This window comes from Salarias fasciatus, chromosome 12 (assembly GCF_902148845.1).
Source record: "Salarias fasciatus chromosome 12, fSalaFa1.1, whole genome shotgun sequence".
NCBI lineage: Eukaryota > Metazoa > Chordata > Actinopteri > Blenniiformes > Blenniidae > Salarias > Salarias fasciatus.
This window is the reverse complement of record NC_043756.1, coordinates 29558928-29583507: the sequence shown is the minus strand read 5'-3', so window position 1 is coordinate 29583507 and position 24580 is coordinate 29558928. Positions and strand designations below refer to the sequence as shown.

Here is a 24580-nt window from a genome sequence, read left to right as displayed (position 1 = left end):
TACCTGAGAGCCGCACCTGTTGGAAAGCATTACAGAAAATACTTAAGTGTCATTTGTGGTAATACAGTGGAATGTTCTTGTAATCACTTCCTGTTTCACCTCTTTTCGCTACAACTACTTTATCTGTTAGAACCTTTAGAGCAGTGGCATCACTAGACCTATTTTAGGGGGGCTGAAGCCCCCCTAAAATAATCTCAAGCCCCCCTAAATAATTTGGTGTTTTTTTTATTTAATATTTTTTTTGTTTTTACAAAAACGTGCAGACAAATTCAATATAACGTGCCCAGAATATTAGTTGAAATCAATAATCATATAACTTGTCATTATTAACGCAAATATGATCATAAATCTGTCAGTTTCCCTTTACTTCACAGTGTAAGCTGGAGCGCCCGTCAGAGCGTTGTTATCCAGTTCATTCCACTTGTTCATATAGAGTCGCCCACATCACTTGAACTCCAGTCCAGGTTTTCTCTGCCACCTCGCTTGCTGCGCAGCGCTCAGAGTCTCAAGAGCAGGAGAAGATTCAATGAGTAGATCAGGAGAAGATTCAGGAAAAATGGATTTATTAAGGCTTTTCAACAAAGTATTTATCCCAGCTGGTAGTAACAGTTAGCTCCAGCCCCTGTCTAACAGCAGAAAGTCCCATGTATTTAATAAAAAAAAAAACCTGTCTGACACACTCCCGATGAGCGAGAGACGTTTCAGCTCGCGAAGTCGCAGCTAAAAAACACGCTGCTATTGAGTTAACTTGTTAGTCTTTCATGCAGTGGATAATAACAATACACTAACAGTAATTATTTCACCATCCCTATTGACCTGCAGGAGTCAGGAGGACAGAGCAGCTGAGAGCCTGAGAAGGGAGAGAGAGCTCTTCTGGAAAGGTGAGTCTAAAGCAGGACTCACCACCTGCAAGCAGCTGATGATCAGCAGCTCCGTCTGAAAACAGCCACGATTCACCCAAGATCCATCTGAAACTGAGTTGGGATGGGGGGGATTGTTGTTGAATTATTTTCCCTTGAGTGGATTTAAAAGTAACAGTGTCAAAATGAAGAAACAAACAAAACAAAAAAAAATCTGAAAGTGTGGATATTGTTCTCTAAATAAATGTTCCTGAAATAATACTTTTGTACAGACATATACCAGATGTGATTTGGAGTGGAGTATATTCGAAGTTGCCACAAAATGATCTCATGTTAAATGACTTTCAAAAGCAAAGTGAGTCATGTGACATGTTAAAATATATCTCCCTCTCTCTGACAAGGGGAAGTCCTGCACCTATTGAGTGCCTAATTCTTTTACATACATTTTTTTTTATTTTAGGGAAACTATGCAGCTCTTAAAAAAATCATTAAGTTTGTAACAAGTAGCCCTTCACGGCACTTGGTGACCCTGAAGCAGCTCTCAGGGTCAAAAAGGTTGATGACCCCTGGTTATATTGTATGAAAAATCTAAAGGTTCCTTAAGAGTTTTACATACTAATGTATCTCTGTTAAATCTGTCCAGAAAAGTGGAAAAGCTACTTCTCAGTTTTTGTTTGCTGTTTGTGAGCGTTTATGCTTGCCCACTACATTCGCTCACATCCTGTGCATCTCCTGGGGGCTAAGCCCCCCTTGTATTCAAAACCTAGTGATGCCTCTGCTTTAGAGCATGTACCATATCTCATTTTATGATTGTTGATTGTAGCTTTTTCAGCACCAGCATTACCTGCCCTAACGGAACCCTGTTTTCACTGTTTCGGTCTGTTCTCTAGCCTAGCTTAGCATTAACATTGGTGCTGTCTCTGTCCTTTTTTCCTGCCTCTTTCTCTTGCTCAATGTATATTTGATGTTGCTTTCTCCTCAACCTTATCAAGTTCAGCCATTTGTCAGCATTGAAGGCGATGCCCAGTGAGTGATAAACCTGGTTCTGCATCCTCCAAACAGTCCAGACTGCGGCGAATGCTAACAAGGAAGATGGTTCTGTTAGTGTTCCTTCAGTAGGTGGTTCTGTTAGTGTCCTTGAGCAATTGGTTCTGTTGCAACACGTCCTCCAACTCAAGACCACAGTAGTCATTAATTCATGCCTCAAAATACAACCATGGGGTACATTTTGACATCAAGTGCCTCCATATAAATAATGTCAAGCTCAAATATAGTGCAAAGACACACGTACATACACGTACATACATGTCCACACACACACACACGCACAGTCTCGTATTTCTATCCTTGTGGGGACCTTCCATTGACTCCCATTCATGTCTAGCCCCTAACCCTAACCCTAACCCTAACCCTAACCCACACCACAACAAAGCCTAACCCTAAAGAAATGTTTTTGCACTTTTACTTTTTTCAGTAACAACAACATGGTCAAGAAAACACTGTTTCTCCTACTTAGGACCGGAAAAAGGTCCCCACAAGGCACGTCGTTCCACGTTTTGCTATCCTTGTGGGGACATTTGGCCCCAACAAGGATAGAAATACGAGAACACACACACACACACACACACACACACACACACACACACACACACACACACACACACACACACACACACACAGTATTCATTCCAAATTGTATAAGTTGTAAACATCTGTGAGGGCTGCAGTCCTTTTCCTTTATTTTTTAAATAACTGACTAATCATCCTTTATTTTATTTGTTGTTGTTGTTGTTGTTATTACATCGATACTTCATATTCTTCAGTACTAAATTAAAAACATCTGGAAATACATGACACTAATTTTGTGATATAATATATACAGACAGATGGTCAAATTGACTAATTTACAACAGAAGAGGAACAAAATTGTTCTAGCAGTATGAATACACAACTGATTCAAAAACAAATAAATGAATATTTGAAAAATAAAAACAGAAGTTATTTAATGCACAGAGGCATACTTGTGGGCAAATATTATTAGTTAAAGAGCAAAAACTCCATCCTTAAAGAAAAACAAATCAGTCTGTTACACACACCAACTTCCTACTGCTTTGCGTTCAGAGTCCTTAGCAACCAGCATAGCAATCAGCAGACTGACAGCTCTGCAGAGAAAGCTTTTCGAATGCTCATCAAAACGTAAAAAACAAACAAACTGCAGATCACATCCTTAAACCAAGTTTAAACTAAGTGTATATTTGTTTCGAGAGAAGCATTGAGTAAATTACAATACAGAGATGTCTCCATTCTATAGATTTCATTGTGCTTCTTCCTTTGATCTGTTTTAGAAAGCATTTCAAAGATTTTGTTGTGCTTTGAAAATCAAACTGAAGTCATTATTAAATGCAGAGAATCATATCTGTGGTCAACTGTAACTCTTAAGAACGACTCACTCCACAAAAAAATGAAAATAAAGGAAAAAATACCACTCCATCAGTCAGTGATGTGGTGACATTATTTACATGGCCACTCGGAGACACTTGATGTTAAAACCTACCCCATGCTCCTCATTCGAGGCATGAATTAACGACCACTGTGCTCATTTTCTAGGAGAGGACAATCTCTTCTGTTAATGTTGGTGTACCAAACAACCATCAGCTGAGGGTTGTTTGAGCAGGTTGTTCTGTTAGTGGTCCCCCAGCAGGTTGTTCTGTAAATGAAAGAAAAAAAAAAGAATATTTGAAAAATTAAAAAACATAGTTGTCCTGTGTGTCAACAGATATGCAAAGAAATGTTACCCATTTGTTCTTTTCATTCATAGGCTGTCAAGCCCAGAAGTTCGGGGAGAGTTGAACTGTTTCCAGTTTAGAGAACACAATGGCAACTGCACATTCTGGTGAGTGCAAATGTTTGTCTGGGCTGCTTTCATACCAGGAAAGTCTGGGACTTGGCTCTTCTGGCTAGGTGCCGGTGAAAAATAAATTTAACACGTGCATTAAAATGTACCATACGTTCGTGTACTAAAGTGTGAATAAAGGAGACGTATTATGCTATTTTTCAGTCACGTCATATTCTACAATTCTACAGTTTCATTCAGCAGACGCTTTTGTCCAAAGCGACGTACAACACAAGCAAGAATAGAGACATAAGAAAGAAAGAAACCATTAGTAAATGCTTCAATTGCTTCAAGTGTGATTGGTCAAGGGAGTTGCCATCAAGTTGCAGAAGAGGAGCCACTACCCCCCTCCCCCCACACCTTTTTTTTTTTTTTTTTTTTGTGTGTCAACTTAGTCAGTGGTACATAAGTGCTGGGTTTTAGAACACCTGACCTATTCTTCCCCAAACATGGGGTCGGATTAAGTCCCTAGGTGTTCTCTGAACAATTGAGTCTTCAATTGTCTCTTGAAAGTAGAAAGAGACTCGGCCGAACGCACAGAGTTAGGAAGTTCGTTCCACCATTTGGGAACAACAGAGGAGAAGAGTCTGGCTGGAGGTTTAGAGCCGTGCTGGACTGGAAGCACCAGACGTCTCTCACATGCAGAGCGAAGAGGGCGTGAAGGAGAGTAGACCTGGATCAGGGAGTCCAGGTCGGCCGGAGCCGTTCTTGTAAGCGTTTTGTAAGCCAGGAGGAGAGATTTGAATTTGATCCTGGCTGCAACTGGAAGCCAATGAAGGGAGATGAACAGAGGAGTGACATGAGCACTTTTGGGCTGGTTGAAGACCAGACGTGCTGCTGCATTCTGGATCATCTGTAGAGGTTTGACTGTACATGCAGGAAGACCCGCCAGAAGAGAGTTGCAGTAGTCAGTGCGTGATATCACAAGAGCCTGAACCAGAAGCTGTGTGGCCTGTTGGGTCAGGAAGGGTTTGATCTTCCTGATGTTGTAGAGGGCATAACGACAAGACCGAGAAACTGAGGCCACATGAACCTTAAAGGTCAGCGGGTCATCAATCATGGAACCCAGGTTTCTGGTTGAGTTAGTGGGCACAAGTAGGCTGGAGTAGTCTCAGAAGCCCAAAAACATAAAATTTAAGTTGGCTCGCCCCAAATTCATCCTTTGTTCGGAGTTTCAGCAGTATAAAAAGTCGTTCTGAGAGCTTGTCTGTTTCTGAGCCTGCTTTCCTATATGCACTTGAACGCATCTGTCCACACACACGCGCGCGCACACACACACACACACACACACACACATACATGTGCAGGTGTTTTGACTTTTGACAAGAACCATTTATCTTCTCGCAGGAAAACTATCTTGAGCTAAATTCTGATTGTAATGATTCTGATTTTGAACCACATGAGGGGATTGACATTCCTATTCCCCCAAGCAAGACATTCATGCCTAAAAATGGTAAAGATACAGTGGTGCTCATCTCCAAACATGCATCAGGCAAACCTGTCTGCAGGAATTATAAAGAGTTCCAGGACCCACTACGATGGCATTGACTCATGTGACAGACGTCAGGTCAGCGTTTGAGCTGGTCAGGCCTAATTCAGTACAGAAAATCATCCTGGATCTGGATTAATGTAGGACTGAGGAGTGTTTTTGGGGAGGAGTGGAAGGAGTTGGACTAAATACATTCAGAAGTGTATTTGGGGCTCCTCATCCTGGCTGGGGTCTAAAAGTCAATGGATGAATCGACGGCCAGTCTGTGGGATGCAGAGACAAGCAGGACCAGATTTTGAGCCACAATGTCTCTGGAGACTTTTCACAAAGTTGACTTTGTGAGTTTGCTTTGGCAGCATTTTGGAGATGCCTCCATGTGAAGGAACAAAACAAATAATACAAAAATAAGCATAAGCATTCCCTTCTTCTACATTTGTGTAGTTAGTAAAGTGTTTTCCTTTTTATGGATCTGTGCTATTTGGAATTACTTGAAATCTGAACCACAATTAAACATTTAACTGCCTTAGCTGCACGTCCATGTGTAGCCCACTGTACAGGTTGACACAATGAGAACCTGAGAGAACAAAACCCCGAGAGAGAGAAAAAAATAAACAACTCTTCTTCTCTGTGAAGAACAAAGCCATTTATTTTGCAGCCAGATAACGTTCCAAAAGTTCAATGAACGATGGCAAATAAAATGATTTCAAAAACTGAGACTGAGGATAGCTAAACTTAAAGAAAACTGAGAATAAAAAAGGAAAAAAAAGATCTCTGATGCCCAGCTAGGTAAACACTATTGTAATGCAGATGCATGATGATGCAGGCCACCCACAGGCCTCAGTCCCTAACCCCACCCACACACCCACCTAGTTGAAACTGAAAAGGTGCTTGTTCATCTTCAGAAGAAGTTGGTTTTCAAAGTTGCGAGAACTCAGTCTCACTCTCCTTGGGGTGAAGACAAGGCCTGCGATGCTAAAGAGTCTCTCACATGCTGCTGAGGCGGGCAGAGGCGTGTTCAGCTTCACAGAGATGTTGCACACAACTGGGAAGGATTTCAGCAAGTCCATGTGTACAAGCCAAGTATCCGTCCAGTTGTTTGGAGGAGTCTTGTGCTTGAGATGTGTTCAGGGCAGCAAAGAAGTCATCTTCTTCAGATGAGGATGTGGCAGCAGGCTGCAGGGGGGTTCTTCCAAGTGCTGCTTGACTAGTCTATGCCTGGTATACAGTGAGGATAAAAATATAAATGATAGGATTAATAAAACTTTATAACATGTATTAAAATAGTTTGTTTTAATCTGAGGCTTATAAGTTGTGTGTGAATGTTGTGTGTCCATAATTGAGCTGCGAGTTTGTTTTTGTCTACATTGCAAAATGGACACTACAGAACGTTTCTCGACACATATTCTTACCCAGTCTGATTGTGGCATCATCCTTTGTCCAAGACGTTCGGAATTTTGGAAGAAGAATGGCAGCTGCGATCAACTCAGGGTCTCCTGACATGTGGATAAAGCACGTCTTTACTCCCACCTTCAAGGCAATATATTTGTATAGCACATTTCAGCATCAAGGCAACTCAAACGCTTTACATGAACCATTCAAAATTGAGACAAAGTGCAAAGGAAACACATTTTGAAAAGACATTTAAATACAATGAAAATTATTAGAGTTAAGACAACTGAAAATATGCTAAAATAGATTAAGAATCTCAGAGTGCTACAGACTTAAAGGGCAACTCCGGTTTTTTGACACCTGGACCTTATTTATAGGTGTGTGCATGCTCATGTACTCACGCAGACAAACATCGTGCAGCTCGGAGTCCTTCAGAAGTTATTTAGATCCAAACGATGTAGCTGCACTAGCGGGGGTGCCACAGCAATGGAGCGTTAGCGCGGGACATAATCTCTGCAAAGTCACTCATTTCGGCTGTATTTTTCCTCCATCGGCGCTGGGTTGCCTTTCGGTCGGAAGGGGGGCCTCCGGCGGTGTCCCGCGGCCTGGCTCGGAGGCGCATCTGCCGGGCGGTGGAGATCTGGATTCTCCCAGCGAGACGAGAGCTCCGGCCGCGGCGCGTCCCGCGTCCGGCGTGGAGGGCGCATCCACCGGGGAGCAGAGATACGCTTCCTCCCGGCGAGGAGAGAGCTCCGGGCCGTCGCGCGTCCCGCGGCCGGCCCGGAGCGCGCATCCGCCAAGGAGCAGAGATACACTTCCTCCCGGCGAGGAGAGACGTCCAGCGGCCCAGCGGCCGCGCGTGAGCCGTGCGTCTTCGCCGGTGTCCGGAGCCTCCGTGGAGCAGCTGAGGGCCGTTTTCCAACTCGGCCCCTGGAAGTCAGACGCCGGGGCGCCGTGACAGCCGAGGCCGACTCAAAGTGCCTCTCTGCTGGGGAGAGGAGCGCCGCAACGTTCCCGTCCGAGCTAATTGTGGCTAAGTTAGCGAAAACTGTCAGCTCTTCAACTGACCCACCTGAAGACGGTAGACGAGCTGACTTTATGATAACACTGGCGATGGATGAAGAAATACAGCCGAAATGAGCGATTTTGCAGAGATTATGTCCCGCGCTAACGCTCCATTGCTGTGGCCCCCGCTAGTGCGGCTTCATCGTTTGGATCTAAATAACTTCTGAAGGACTCCGAGCTGCACGATGTTTGTCTGAGTGAGTATATGAGCATGAATCTGAATCTTGGACCTATTTTGTACGTTCTGCTGACGTCTAGATGTGGTCCTTCACAGATGTCCAGATCAGGTACGAATGTGAACGTAACTGTCACGTCTAAATGAGGTCCAATAATGACGTCTGAATCTTGGATCTATTTTGTACGTTCTGCTGACGTCTGGATTTGGTCTTTGGATGGCGTCCAAATCCTGAACGTCATCATGACGTCAAAAAAAGGTCCAATAATGACGTCTGAATTTTGGATCCATTTTGTACGTTCTGTTGACGTCTAGATATGGTCTTTGACTGACCGACCCAATAATGACCTGATCTGCACGTCTTCCTGACGTCAGATGTTTGGTGGGTGTACTGTACGAGGTAGTGTACACCGATCGATAATCTGCTCCGCCTCTCAGAGACACGCTTCCTGACAGTGGAGCAGAAAAAAAACGGAGGATTATTTGTTCCGCATGCGCGCCACTGTACGTAGTGACGTGAAGACGTGCGCAGTAAACCGAAGCAGGACAGTCAAAAACAAGCAGAAAAACACGACGGTTGTTGAAAAACATTTTTTAAATAAAAAACCAGAGAGAAAAAACACTGGAGATGCGAGATGGAAGAAAATCGCCAACAGTGAGTGGTTCAGAGAGCTCCGTAGCAGAATATGAGCGTCGCTCCGTCGGTGTTACGGATTAACTGGTTCCCGTGTTAACGAGTGACGGCGGAGGTCTGTGTAAATACATGCTGATAACAGCAGTTGTTAACGTAAGACTCACAAAAGACTTTAAACTTATACATTCACTGTAACTGTAGAAAACCGACGTTCGCTCGATCGTCTACCAGTCTCAGTCATTCTTGCAGACAGAGTCGCGTCATAGGTCATGTGACTGCAGATTGCAACCGTCCTCCAGGGGGAAAAACTACAGTCTCACGCAGTTCATTGTGCCTTGTGCGTTGCGGTTTTAGGTGTTATTGTAGTGTAATTTTACATTTGTTCAGTGCATGGAAGGTCTTGTCGGCTATAGATGGCCTACACATACTACGACGAGCTTTTTGGGGATAGTTTGGCCCGATATCGGACAAAATTGGACACTGTGGGTGTTAAAGTGTGCCCCTTCAGACTCCCTGCTGAGGAGTAGCTAACGGTATGTGGGAATTTTTTTTAGTAATTCATCTGTGAAGCGGCACTGTCTGAACAGCCCCGTCTGCTCCGCTCCGTCTGTGTGTGTATAATTACCTCGTGCAACAAAGTAAGCTAGTATCATAGTATTGTGTACAAAGCGCCGGTCAATTTTCGTTCACGTGTAATTGTGCTCTAAAAAACAGTGAACACCGGACATTTTCCTGAATTTATAAAACCTGCTCGGACGCACCAGACAGGACGTAAAAAGTGGACATGTCCGGGAAAAAGGGGACGCTCGATCACTGTATCTATACAGCCCAGGTTAGAGGAGGAGACAGTGCAGGAGGACGAGGAGGAAGAGGAGGACAGGGTTTGCAGCTTGCAGCCACAGTCGGCGCGTTTTGGGTTCCGTACACTCACTCGGTATCATATAAAATGATAGAGTACGATTTTTTCTTTTATTGTTGGTGCAGTCAACCACACAACAACTTTTAACCATCTTCGAACTTCCCTCGTATTGTACGTCTTTACTCTGTCGAAGCGAGCGGAGACGATGGCTTTCCCCTTTGCACTGGTTGCTATAGGCGACAGACCCAGATGTTCCTCCTGAAGCCAGCAACCTCTCACCCCACACGACTTGACCTACACCCACACAACCCACACATGCTTGGACTCTTCCGCAGAGTCACCAGCTGTTTTGACCCAGACGTGGGTCATGTGAACTTTGGGTGGGATGAATGGACAATTGGGTTGATTGCTTCTGTCCAAGGGGTGTGAAGCTGGACTACACCTCTTACCACTGTGAAAAATCATTTGCTGTTATCATCATCGTTTCTTTGTGTTGCACTTCTAATACCTGTTACCTTCGAATATTCATCACAATTGTAACTTGCTGAGAGTATTTCGAATGGCCATTTGCACAGGTTAAAGTTGTGCAAATTTGGTATGTTAGTTTGTCCTGTTTGTTTTTCTTTTTGTTTCGAAGAACTCAATATATGGTACCTTTTTATTTGCAACCTTAACTCCAAGTCTCTGCCTCTTCTCTCTCCACGAGCGAACCCAGAATCTTCTGATCAGCTAGCCTGTTGTTATCATTGGAATTATCTTCATCTAGTCCTGGGCCTGATTAGCCTTTAGCGTGTAACATAAGTGCTACATTGGCCAAATGCCCGGATGTCCGTCTGTATGAATCTAGTGGTCACAAGTTAACATGTGCACCAGTTAATTCGAAACATCGCCATGCGGAGCACAAAGCACAAAGTTTTTGAAAGCACTTGATTTATCGTGCTTTATCTGAATAGAATAAATTCCTAGGCATGTTGGAAATCTTTTTGTATTTTGTGTGAATTTGCGTTTTAGTTGATAATGGTACACATTGATGAGAAAATTTTAAACTGGCACTCCATGACAAAAAGGCCGAAACCTGGTCTATGCTTATAACTAATGGAACGTTAACACTGCAGCTTCACTGCCACTTCAATGTAGCTACTTTTAACTTACCTCAATGTGTTTATTGAGGTTGGACGGGGAGTTGTTGAAGGCCAGTATCTCGTTGTTTTTGGGCAGGCATAAGCGGCACTGCATCCGGTATGAGGAACATTTCACGCCGATGTACAAAAACAATTCTTTCAAGTGTAGTACAATGACCGAGCAATAAACCCCTTTTTAAATTTCACATGCACAGTTACGTGATCCGGCATTAAAGAAAACCAAGGCAGTGATGGCAAAATATAGTACTTTTATTTTAGACTTCTGCTGAAGTTTAACAATTGAGATAAAATCTTTTTGGCAACACAGTAGCCCAATAATCGAAAAGTAAATATGGAATTCAGAAGTTAAACAAATTTAATACACAAAAATAGTAAAGAAACTCCAAATCAAACAACTAGTAATGGCAAACTAAATGAATTCCAAAACCCATATCTTCTTCGATTTTAAAGTGCTGTAGTGCTTAAAGTGCTTGAGATGTTAAAGTGCTTTGAGTGTAAAGTGCAATTGCTGTGCAAATGGGCAAAGGGTAAAGTGCTTTTAGTTTGAGGTAGTTGTTGAAATACTAAACACTAAACCGCAAAACCCAAATGCAATCCCTTTATTAACTCAAAGAAAATACTACACACTACAGAATTGGGACAGGCTAACAGTGTTAAGGGGGAGGGGGGAATTAATTTATTAGAGATATCTTTTTTTAAAAAAACAATTAGTTACTTTCTTAAGATAATACTGGAATTAGAGAGCTTAATGAAATCACACAGCCTATAGAGCTTAAAGAACAGCAGCGGCCAGCTATAAACAGAAGAATGTTTATGAAAAACCAGCCGATTGCCTAAACATCCGTGTTTTTGTAGATTTAATAAGCAAACTTACATTCAGCTCGACACGACCGCACCCTGCACCCAAGCTCTCAAACGCCGAAACTAACCCACCGGTGGTCAATCAGCTGATTAAGTAGCGAAGCGAGGGAGGGGACCGGGTGGTGCGTTCAAGGCCCCTCCGCTCACAGAACACTTCAATAACCCACTCGGTTACACAAGTATGGCCATGGGTGTTGGTCTTCATCACCACCGTTGTTTGTCACTGACGGAGTGGTAGCAGCAGCCGATGTACTCGTGGTAGCAGCAGGCGTGTTTGGTGTGCTTTCATCACCCTTCAGCAACTCGTTACTCGCCATCTTTACCTGAAGCTTGTCTTCGTCGATACAGCAGATTTAGCCCGGTGTCACTGATACGTAGGACGTACGTAGGGCATTGAAAACTCGCGAGACCCAAACGTGATCAGTCACAGAGGAGTTGCTTTGAGCTGCTCCAGAGCAACTCACCGCGGCTACCTGGCCCACCTCTCTGTTTCATACAGGCAGGGGATTGGACCCCAGCCCACTCGTCATCAGTTTGATGACAACAGGCTTTATTTGCACAAATAAACACCCAGTCCCAGCTCCAGCCCAGTGCAGGGGGGGGGGGAGGGAGGAGGAGACGCACAGGTGGGGAAAAAGTAACGGAGCAACACAAACAGAATCCACAGATCAGAGGCCTGTTCTACCATGTCCAAAAACGTATGATCATTAACCACATTGCTAAAAAGCACAAATAGTAAAAAAACAAATGATAAAATAACCAGCTCTCACCTTCAGCAGAGCTGGAGTCTCCTTTTTTTAAAATTTTTGAATAGCACAACACTTCATATTGATTTGACCAAGCCAGCTGAGTTTGCTGATGTTTTTTAAGCACATAGCATAATAGACTGAAAACTTAATTTTTTTAATGATGAAATACTATATTTTGACTGAGGGGGCGAGGCAGTCTGCCCCCCCTTGACGCCGGTCCGCACTTGCAGCAGCACGCAGACTTCACATGACAGAAGCCGAAACGTAACTTAAAATTATTTTGTTTTTTTAAATTGTATTCATTTCAGTTAACTGAATATGAATTAACACAATGTGACACACAAAAGAAATTATGAATTCTTTTGTTTTCAATAAGAAAAAAAAATTTTTACCCCTCTGACAGCCAGGTGGGGAAAGGAGGCAGAGGCGGGGGGAAGGGGGGGGGGAGGCATTGCCCCCCTAATTGACACCCCGGACGACGGGTCTGTAAACACCCCCCACGGTGGAGTCATGAGAAACACAAACATGGAGAACATAGGGTTGTCCAAGTTGAAGGCAGACTTATAACTCCGCCCCACGGCTGCGCCGTCTACCTCTGGCTTTGCCATCGTGAACGCACCCACTGATTTGCCACAACATGCTTACGTCAAGGACTAACGATTCATTTCAATCTTATTTTATAGTAACGAGTAACGAAGATGCTTTTTAGAAATGTAACGGAGTAAAAGTACACATTTTAACATGAAAATGTAGCGAAGTAAAAGTGAAAATTCACAGAAATATAAATACTCAAGAAAGTACAGATCCTGAAAAAAAATACTTAAGTACAGTAACGAAGTATTTGTATTTCGTTACACTGATGGTAGTTGAATGATAACTGTCTCACATGTATGCCTCACATACAAACTGATCATGAGTTATTAAAATCTTGTTACTGTAAGTGCAATGCAGTAACTTAATGTGTTTTAATAGTCTATAATAGGTGTAACTGTGGCAAAATGCTGTTATATATGTATTTTTGACCCCCCAAAAACCCAATTTTTTTCAGCTGCCTGCGAGAGGCATCCATTATTTCAATCTCTGGGAGTTGGCAACCCTACCTGTAGCTGTGGCCTAAAGAGCTAATACAACAAAAGGCTGCCCCTATTGACAGCAGATCAACAGTTACCTCCCTTAAAGGTGCATTAAGGAGTTTTTCAACTTTAAAAATACTTATTTTCCACCATAAATATGTTACACATTTTAAATGATGTGTACAATGTGCCCTGACATATTCATTGTAAGTACCGCTAACCCCCGATGCACACTTGATGCGGTCCGGCTGCGGAACGGCTCCGATCCGGACACCGCAGCTAATCCGTAGTTATTAAAATCAATGCTGTGATGCACACCGGCCGCAGTGCGGCTGCGGTCTGGCTCCGGTCTCTTTCCGCAAAGATCCTATTTTTCCGCATGCCGGAGCCCTACCGCGTCAATTCAGACGGAAGCAAGTCGGGTGCCTGGAAGGAAACGCGATACGTGTTCCAAAATAAGTCACTTCAAAATAAAATCTGTGTCATGTTTTTGCCTTAATATTCTATTTTTTTACTTCTTCTGGTAGAATACAGAACAAACAACGTGATGTAGTCATTATAAGCTTTAGAAGAATGAACGGTTTTGCATTTCGTCACTGCTGAAAAGCCAAATGACTCCAAAATGGCTCAAAACAGCTCTGTGACCAGAGCAGCTCCGTGTTGCCAGATTGGGCAGGTTTGTTCCAAATCAAGCGTCTTTTTTGAACACGATGGACGGGTTGATGAAATGATTCTGTGTTTATGACGTGTTTTTTATCATACAAATACGGCTTTAACGTGCATTTTCATCCGAGACGGTGGTTTGGGCTGCTTTCTATTGAGTAAAACGGGTTTCAAATTGTCTACGGGGGATAACGACAGATCTGGCAACCTTCTTCAGTGGACTGCGGAGACACCGCAGGTGGTGTGAATCACAGTGCTGTGGTATATTGGACCGGAGCTGGACTGGAGCCGTTCCGGAGCCGAACCGCATCCAGTGTGCATGAGGGGTAACAGCGCTAAATTGTCACTTGAAAGTTGCAGTGCTGGTCCGGCACCAGAGTTTTTTGGGGGAGAATTTGAAAGTAATGGCGTAATGCACGCTCCGGCTGGTCTGATTTAATTAGGTTTTGTTTTGTCCGCCATTACTCCGCCAGATACTTAGTGAGCAACAACTGAGCAGGATCTTCCAGAAAGTCAGAACAGACCGGCTTCTAGCACTGCCACAGCTCCACACAGACTCCACCAGGTAAAAGAAACTTAAATTTTACTCGAGCGCTACTAAAAGAGCAAGGAAGGAGTTCCCCTCTTCTGAGCACGAAAGCCACAGGCACGAGTGTTTTACTGAACTGCAAGGCCTGCAGGGGCTGCTGTTTTGCATAAAACGTGCAAACTCCTTAATGCACCTTTAAGTGCAAAAAAACAGCAGATATATGTTCAATTTGAATGTACTGCTTGGCGTTCACTCGTATCTAGACACCTCCAGCTAGATATCTATATCTATATGTCTAGGTGGTAGTGTGATGTAAGCGGGAGCTACGGAAGCCGCAGTGTTGTGTGTTTTTTCGACTGCCGATGCTAACGCATGTTTCTGATGCCTGCTCTTGGAATAAACATCCTCACGTTGCCAAATGCCTCTGGACTTCTTTCAAGCAGATTACAGAGATAAATGTTTTGGTTGTTTTGTTGACCTCTGAACTGAAAGCTTTGTTTAGGGCTCCCGCGTGCATGCACAGTACAGTTCATTGTTTCCGGGGCAACCTGAGGTGACACACGTTTTTTTTTTTTTTTCCAGTGTAGTGTGAAATGAACGAATATCTGTCGGATGAAGATGTTGTGGACGAGAACTTTGAATGATTTTCCCTTTAGCAAAAGCAGCATTAGCATTTAGCACTAACTTTTAATCCAGAAGAATGAATCTCACACTCTGTGACTGTGGCTGAAGAGCTAGCTGTCGCCATATTAACTGGTCCGTCACTACAGATGTCCGGGTGGTGCGTAGGAACAATACTTTGGTTTCGCAAGTGGCGTCCGTGCTCCTGGCGTCCAGTCATTATGAAAAATAATCGATTTTGAATATTTATGAATCGTAATCAAATCATTACGTGTCACATCACGATTAATCTAATAATCGATGTATCAGCACACCTCTAGTGCCCATCATGTTAAAATGAAAAAGATCGCCAGTGACTGGGAGCCTCACTGGTACCAGGTGCGGTGGGTTGTTTTTTGGTAAACACCACTTATCTAAATAGCCCACTTTTCCTGGCCTGACTTCGCTTGAAAATGCTACATGGAAGCCTTCTCCATCAAAGAGATGAGAAAGAGCTAAAAAAACAACAAACAAAACAAAAACTGCTTCTATAATATAAACAGATGGAGAAGCTTTGCTTTTGCTATACAGATATTAATAATCAGTAGAATACAATGTGTCTCTGATACTTTACAGTTCACAACTTTGTTTTCCTGTATTTGTGAAAACGATCTGTCAAAATGAGTAAATCCTGGCTTTCTTACTCCACAGGTGAGGGAGAGATGCAGAGACCAGAGCCACTCAGAATAGTTCTTCTTGGAAAGACTGGCCATGGAAAAAGCTCCACAGGAAACACCATTATTGGAAAGAATAAGTTCAAAGCTGATCTTTCTGTATCATCAGTCACCAAATGTTGTCAGAAAGAAGTGGGTGAAGTGGACGGTCATACTGTCGTCGTGGTCGACACTCCTGGACTGTTTGATAACAATTTGTCCCATGATGAGGTTCAGGAGGAGCGGGATAAATGTATCAGTCTTCTGGCTCCAGGACCACATGTCTTCTTACTGGTGTTAAAAATCAAACGACTCTCATTGGAAGACAAGAAGACCCTGAAACTCATGACCACAGCATTCGGGAAAAATTCAGAGAAGTTCACCATCATTCTTTTCTCCAAAGGAGATTCACTGAAAAACCAGGAAAAGTCAATTGAACAGTACATCAGTGAAAGTGGTGACTATTTTAAGAGGCTCGTCTCTGACTGTGGAGGAAGATACCATGTGTTTGATAACTCAGACAGACAAAACACAAAGCAAGTCAGTGAACTGATAGCAAAGATCAACACCATGGTGGAGAAAAACAGAGGTGACTGCTTCATCAATGAGGCACTGAAAGTTGAGGCACTAAGAAAAGAAAAGCAAAACATCCCGAAGGAGAAAGAAAACGAGACGAAAAATGAGATGGAAGATCGTGGGAGAGAACATGAGTGGGAAGCACAAGGAAAGACGATAAGAACAGAGGAAGAGGAAGCAGAAACTAGTTGGGAGATAAAACTGAAAGGAAGACAGCCGAAGGCAAGAGCGGAAAAACTCAAAATGTTCAAAGAAATCTTCCAAGAAGAAGAAAAGAGAGAAAAAGAAGAAGAAGAAAGCAACAGAAAACAGAATGAACTGATCCATTGGACTTGGCAAAAAAAATGGGAAACATTGCAATTCAAAGTAAGACGGCAGTCCGTATCACAGCAGATGATTGTAAAGGATCTCGAGCAGCTGAGCGCAGTAATGAAAGAGAAACAACATCCTGAGAGAAGATACAGCAGAAGGGGAATATGGAGAACACATGAAAAAACAGATGAAGTATTACATGGAAATTCAACACCTGAAAAAGCAACATGAGCGACCAAAAGCAAAGCTTGAAAAAGAAGAAGAAAGAATGAGAACACTTTTGAAAAAGAGCTCAAAGATTTGGAGTAAAAATGAAAAATGTCTGCAGAGAATAAATGATGAATATGATGAAAAGGCCAGAAAGCAAGCATAGAAGTGCAATGAACTCTAGTACCAAAAAAGAAGAGAGGGATAAAAGTGTCAGAATGTTGTCCTTTCTCTGTTGATGTATTGTCCTGACTCTCATCCGAGTCCCCAGTTGCCCATCTTTCAGACTTAGGGGCTGTTGGGTGTCAGGATCCAGCCCTTTCTCTGTTGGTGTGTTGCATCTCTCTCATCCTTCTGCTGTCCTTGTCCCTCCCTGATTTTTTTCTGTGTGTCATTGGTTCCATCTGTGGTCTGTCTGCCTCACCTCATGTTTCTATATTCTCATTATAGTGGGGCAGATTATCTCAATATTTCATTAGAATCTTTCACTTGGTGATACAAGCACCAAAATTGGCACAAATGTCGTTAAGAACATACATTTTAATAAAAATATGTCAGTCATCAGAAAATTCTAGATGGCTGCCAGTTTTCAAGATGGCTGCCAAAGCAAACCTGACAAATTGCAATAGTTGAAGAGCAACTCCAAATAACACAGTTTCTTTATGGTCCAAAAATAAAATAAATGTATTTTCATATAATAAAGCCAATGATGCCTTCAAAATTTCAACATGACCACCATTTTTCAAAATGGCAGCTTATAGATGGCTGTATATATTGATGTTTTTCACCGAAACCTTGCACGTTTTTAAGCTCTGTGGTGACAAAGTTTGCATGTAATTAAGCTTCCACCCATCTGGCCGAGCTTCCTCAGAGACAGTGACAATAAGACAGAAGTGTTTGAGTTCCTAGCAGACAAGATTGTATCCCTGTGTCCTGACAATGTCGTTGTTGTGACCAAAGGGGAAAACGTCTTGTCAAACAAACCGATCAACTTTGAAGGTATACATCCTTGCAATCATGAAAAAGCTGACTCCAGGATTTACACACATGCTCTCCATGCAGTCAAACAGCAGACAAAGTCTGTATTGATCAAGGCAAGTGACACAGACATTCTTGTCATTGCAATTGGTGTCTTTGCGAGTCTTCAGGGTGCAGGCTTAGAAATGCTTTGGGTGGAATTTGGTCAGGGGCAGTCCTTTGTGCCTCTCTCCATCCACGCTTTAAATGCTGAGAAGAAGAGGAAGTAATAGCATGTCTACCAGTTTCCATGTTTTACTATGCAACTACTGTGTATTTACTGACAGTAGTTTGTCATTTCTTATTTACCGTCTGGAATGTTTCACACAGCTTGGTTTTCATGGGTCCACCTTGCTGATCTGCTTTTTATTTGTACTGGAGCTAACTATGCACCAAGGTCTGTTATGCTTTTATGTTGTCTTATATATTTATGTTATGTATGAATGTGAACCTACTGCACACTGAATTGCCCTCCAAGGGACAAATGAATAAACTGAAATCTGAAATCTGATGGTTCCCAATTCACGACTTGGTGAGGAACCTTGGCCCTGAGAAATCTAGTGGTATGCTCTTCTTTTATGCCTTCACTGGCTGTGATGTTGTGTCAGCGTTTCGAGGTAGAGGCAAGACAATGGCATGGCAAACATGGGCAGTTTGTCCTGAGGTGAGCCCAGTATTCAGCAAATTCAGCCGGTACCCACCTACCATAGAAGATGCCGATCTTCACATTTAATTCTTGAAAAGTTTGTTCTCACTATGTATGACAAGCACAGCAACATGACCAAAAATGATGAGGCAAGACTGCACTTGTTTGCTCGGAGACAAAGATCCTATGATTCCATCCCACCAACTAGCGCATCTCTTGTTGAGCATGTGAAACGATCTACCAAGTTGCCTGCATATGGGGCCAGGCAACAGTCTGCAAAATGCATTCTGAAAGCCCTGGCAACTGGGGCTGGGAAAAGCATGGGGAAGCCTGGGAAGTTGTTTGGTCAACCCTCCCACCCATTGCTCAGTCTTGTCAGCAGCTGACAAAATCTCGTTGCTCGGGTGAATGTTGTCATGCAAATGTTATTGCTACACCCTGAAGTGCACACAACTGTGTACCTATAAATGCAAAGAGTAAAACAATGATTCAGGCTAAATTCAAGCAAGTCAGTTCAGTCTGTTGTACTTCTGTCATGACAATTTGAGATACCACATGGGTAACTTTACTGAGACAGTGGCAATTCATTTAATTGTCATCATATCTTTATAATCCTTAATGATATTGAAATTTTGATTGCAGAATTAGATTCCTCGTGCCCGAAAACATATATTTTGATGTAAAGATCATCAAAATGTCATTACTTTGTCAATATTTAGTGCAAACACTGTTTCATACTGGAATGAATGGTGGCCATCTTGAGAAAAGGTGGCTGTTTTGTTTTTGAAGTTGGCTAATGTGCTTTTCTGAAAGAGGAGGTTCTGAAGCAGTTGTGCGCCAATTTTGGTGTTTGTATCACCATGTGAAAGATTGTTTCAGCAATCTGCCCCACTATTAGCCAATCCCCTTCCAGCTCCTTTCCGCCTGAGCATGTTTAGCTTCCTGTTTCCTTTCGGTCCTTGTTGTATTGTTTGCATGTCTGTACATTCTCTCATATTCTCCCTGGGACTCCCTGTAGTCTCTTGTATCTCCGCTTGTGGACTCAAGACTTTAATAAACCTCTGAAAAACCATCAACCGTCTTCTGTTTGAGTCTGCTTTGGGTTCCACCTCCAGCCATGACAGAATGAACATGAGGAACAATTGAGTATAAACAGTAACCATATGGTGTCGTAAAGTGGAATTAGGCCTAGCTCCTCCAGTGAGTCAGCCTTCAACATCTCCGCATCTCACCGCACACAACAGCCCATTACTGGCTCCACAAAAGGACACTGCACAGCAGAACTGAAGCCTCTAACAGAACCACTGTGAGGATGGTTTTTCAATCATTCAACTTCTTCATCTTCTTCTGAACCAGCAACAAGCACACGTTAGCAGAAACCTGCTTACTGGGAGCAAAGAAACAACCACATGGCTAGTGCCAAGGAGCCAGCTGCACCACAGCAATTCCTCTTCAGAGAAAACTGAACGTGGTAATTATCTGGGCATCACCATAGAACAAGTTTTGAAAAGAGTAGAACTATTTAATTTCATGATGTGTTGATTTAATTGTGTGATTGTTTTCCTTGTATTGTAATCTTTGATAACTTTAATGCCTAAGCCTACACAGTGATGGGGCAAGGGTCCTTGGGGGCTCCATGCAAAAAAATTAATCGGGCCCCCACCCCATCTGGGCACACCAAAAAAAAAATTTTTTTTTTGCACACAATTTTTGGGACATTTGATATGTATTAGAGCTGGGCAACAATTAAACTCCTTAATCGCGAGTAATTGTAATCCTGGAGTTAATCACAATTAATCGTGATTAAAATGGCTCATTTGAAGTCTGCCAAGGCCATTCAAAATGTGTGTGTTACATAAATAAGAAACAAGTAATCAAGAACGAGTTTCTGTTTATTCAATTAGACATGAATAATCACCAGCATCACAGGAAACCAGCAGATAATTTGACACAGTTCCGTGTTCATGTGTCATCAACCAAGTCACAAACAAGTCATAAACAGATGAAAAATGGAATTTTCTTATCAGCGCACACTTCCTCAAACTTCATCATATCTCCGACTCTCAGACAGAGAAGGCAGGATAAATTCAGTCACACCGAATTGTGCCTCATCCTTATCTTTATTAAGCCAGATTGTGTGTTGAAGGGAAATGTACTTTGTTTTGTGTGTTTTCAGAACCTGAAGAAAGCCCAGCGGGAGAAGCGGTGCATGGGCAAAACACGTAATTTAAGTTTGATTTTCATTTTTTTCATATTTTTGCTCCTGATTTCAGTTTGTGCCTCATACCAACCTTTTACTCGTGATTTTTCTGATAATTCAGCCGAGTTCAATTTGGTAAATAATGAGGAATGGACCGTGTTTCACCGCTAAAAGCGCGAGTGCGGTTTTTTTGACGGTCAGCGGGAGCACGGTGACTCTCGCGGCGCAGGACAGGTTCAACTGTTCACCCCCCACAGCGTTATTCAGCCAGCCTGAGCCAGGCAGACATCCACAATAAAATATATCAAAGTGAATTGCATAGCTTGCATGTGTAGACATAGCTCCCAAACCCAACTTTGAAAAACATAGATTAACGGCGACATTTTTTTTCTCGCACAATAAGAGTCTCGGTAACGCAGCACGTTACCGCCGTTAACGGCCCAGCTATAATATGTATACTGAAAAACATCAGTGAAAGTGGTGACTATTTTAAGAGGCTCGTCTCTGAATGTGGAGGAAGATACCATGTGTTTGATAACTCAGACAGACAAAATCGAAAGCAAGTCAGAGAGCTGATAGCAAAGATCAACACCATGGTGGAGAAAAATGGATGTGACTGCTTCACCAATGAGATGCTGCAAGAAGCTGAGACACTCAGCAAAGAAATGGAAAAGATTCTGAAGGAGAAGCAAGAAGAGATAAAAAATGAGATGGAAGACCTCAGGAGAAAACATGACAGGGAAATGCAAGGAATGAAAATAAGAAGAGAGGAGGAGGAAGCAAAAGTCAGTTCAGAGATAAAACTGAAAGGAAAATAGGAAAATATCAATATACTTGAAGAAAAATTACGAGAACAAGAAAAGCGACAACAAGAAGAAGAGGAAAGGAAAAGAGAAGTTGACGTGCTCCACCGAGTGTCACAACAAACCTATGAAGTCTTGCAATTCAAAATAATTCAAAAATCCTTATTACAGGAGATGATGCTGCAGAAGCTGAGAGAAGAGCTGAAAGAGAAACAAGACGCCTGGGACACGATCCAGAGGGAAAATAGGGAGAAAACATTTGCAGAAAATATGCAGAAACAGATCGAGCATGACATGGAAGTCCAAAGCCTGAAAACACAACATGAGAAAGAAAAAGCAGAGATTAAAAAAGAAGAAGAAAGAATGAGAAAAGACTTGGAGGAGTGTGAAAAATCACTGCAGAGCGTACAAGATGACTGCGAAGAAAAGGCCAGAAAGCAAGCAGAGGAATGCAACGACAGGAAGACAAAGTACCAAAAAAGAGGAGAGGAAATCCAAAACTTGATGAAATGTGCCACCAGGAAGAGAGAAAATGTCAAGAGAATCAGCCACTTACTGAAAAAACAGGAGAAGGAAATGAAGTCCACAGATGGAGAGGAGGAAAAGAAAGCCCTGCAGAAAGAACACGAGGAACATTTGAGTGACTTGATCCAAGAACTTCTTGATAAAAAAACCAAACCTGATTGTACTGTTCTATGAGACATATTCATTTTCATTGCAGACTAATTTGTGCTAGAAGAATGAGAAAGACAGAAAATTTTACACATGCGCTAGAGCACCACAGCAAACAAAACATGACGGTAAAAATGAAAGTAGACGGAGCTCCAGCCTGATGGCTCCACTTAAAGACACCGAAAGAGTGAAAAACTCGTGGAAAGAGAGAGCAGACTGTCTGGAGGGAGGAGAAGGTCTGCAGACAGAAGTGAAAGTAACTAATCACTCCGGCGCCGCCCCGTGATTCAGAAACAGGAAAGAAAGGCTAAATAAACTTTAATACTTAAAGATAATGTCGACAATGTATGTGCTTAATTTTCTATCTGTAATAAAGGAGCAGATAAACAGTCTGTAGTGCTGTAAAAGCTTCTCGATGATGCGTGGATCAGTGCGCCTGCATGGAACGCGCACAGCTGAGCTCAAAATGTAGTATGGGAGAAAGCGCGTGTGCACCGGTGGTGCACGGACTCGCCGCAGACATTCCAAAGCGGACGCGGGCTGCAAGTCACGAAATGACAAAGCACCCAATTAACCACTAAAACGGAAGGCTCACAACAATGCTTACCCCCAATTTCCACCAGACGTGAAAGCGCAGCACTTTGAAGTCATTCTCTTCTATGAGACAATTTCCACCGGATGTGAAAGCACCGCGTCCCAGAAGTGCTGGTGTGCGCCATGGCGCTGGTGATTCGCTTCAGTTCTATTTTCTGCGCCGCCGCTTCTAAACCTCGTAAACTCACTGTCGTTCAGAAAGCACCAGAGAGGAAGTTACACTGGAAGTTTCGAAATAAAACACAATGCAGGACCTCACAGACGTACATTTTTTCTTATTGTTATTAGGCCACCTCGGTAGGCACGAGAATCAGCTCAACAGGGTCCCAGACAGTAGCGAACGCAGAAATTACCGTTTTTATATAGAATAAACCATACAAAAGTAACTATTGGATAAAGAAAAGCACTCATTTGAGATCAAAACATAACCATGTACTCATCCTTGCTGGAAGTCCTATAAATCACAGATCAATGTGGCTGGACGAGCAGAGCAACCTTACAGGAGCGAAATGAGGTGTGTTTTTTTTTTATTTTCTGTTTATATCATGTGTTGTTCGTGTGATATCGAGAGCAGAGAGCCTCTCAGAGCAGAAGCCCTCCCCATCCAGACGGAGCGCCGCTGCGCTGCCGGTGACTTTGGAGCAAGATGCTGGCATTCCGCGGTTCAGCGCTTTATATGTTCCGTTTGAATTTACTATTCGGCGCAGTTAAGAGGAGCGCGTGTGTCTAGATACACATATCTAGAGATCTATATCTATAGGTCTATGCCGGAGCTACGGAAGCTGCATTGTGTTGTGTTTTTGACTGACGATGCTGATGCACGTTTCTGGATGCCTGCTCTTGGGAATAAACATCCTTTCGCTCCCGAAACGCCTCTGGAATTACTTCAAACATATTACACTAGCAGCCCGTTGCCGCAGGCAACACGCTCACGCAGACTGCGCTGGTAAGAAAGGGACGCCTCAACACGCTGCTCCAGCGCCCGCGCCGTCTACGCGTCCGCCCCGCGCCACGCAGTGACCGCGTGTGTGTGAATGAGGCCTAACAGGCTAAGCTATAAGCCATCACACATGGAGGCAAGATCCTAAAATACTATGAGGCTAAGAGGCAAGGCAGGGTAATGAAGTTTACAGAATGAGTCCTGGACGCACATACAAAACACAAGGCACTGTCAGCTACATGAAGGCATCTCACTCAGGACCCAACCTTACCTTGGGCTCAGACTGGGTGTGGTGCAGCTTCGGTGTGGGCTCTGCAAGTAATCAGAAGTCATTAAAATCATTGTTGTTGGTGCACACTAGCCGCTGTGCGGCTCTGGTGCAGTTACGGAGGCCGTGTGGTGCTGTGGAAGACTTCACTGGGATCCAATTTTTTCCACACACTGCAGCCCTCCCAGATCAAGCTAAACAGAAAGTCAGGTGCTGGAAAGAAAGCTACGGAGACCCTAAAGGGGCACCAACTTTATTTTAAGTGAGCTCTCCTAAAAGTATTAGGTGAGCACATAAAAGTATTAGGTGAGCACATAAACTTGTTCTATGTGCCACTGCCATGGATGTCTTTAGGTGTCTTTAGATGTCAATTGCATTTTTATTGAGAGTGGCTCTGGGGCACCATCTGTTGAATAATTTTATAATATTCTTCACATCATGCTTATTATATTATGTTATTTAGTATTCTTCACATTATGCATATCTCTGTTAGAAATAGTGTGCTAGTGGACACAGGCGTGGAAAAGACAAGGTCTTCTTTTTCTGTTCTCCTGCCTGCCATCTTTCATTTTTACGGCAGCCTCTTGGCAGCTGGACAGTTTGCTTTTTTCTAAAGCTAAGACTACAGGTCATTTGCCTCTCTGTTTCCCT

General features: G+C 43.0%; 1 protein-coding gene across 1 annotated transcript in view; it reads left to right on the top strand.

The window, feature by feature from the left end:
• Nucleotides 1–3683: 3683 nt before the first annotated feature.
• The window catches only part of LOC115398254 (GTPase IMAP family member 9-like), a 29141-nt gene continuing 8244 nt past the window's right edge, over nucleotides 3684–24580 (top strand). Inside the window, exons 1-4 of the mRNA XM_030104936.1 lie at nucleotides 3684–3753; nucleotides 15693–16388; nucleotides 21097–21248; nucleotides 21471–21755. Of these exons, the coding sequence (XP_029960796.1) occupies nucleotides 3735–3753; nucleotides 15693–16388; nucleotides 21097–21248; nucleotides 21471–21755 (1152 nt within the window). The 5' untranslated portion in view covers nucleotides 3684–3734. The remainder of the gene's footprint in view (nucleotides 3754–15692; nucleotides 16389–21096; nucleotides 21249–21470; nucleotides 21756–24580) is intronic.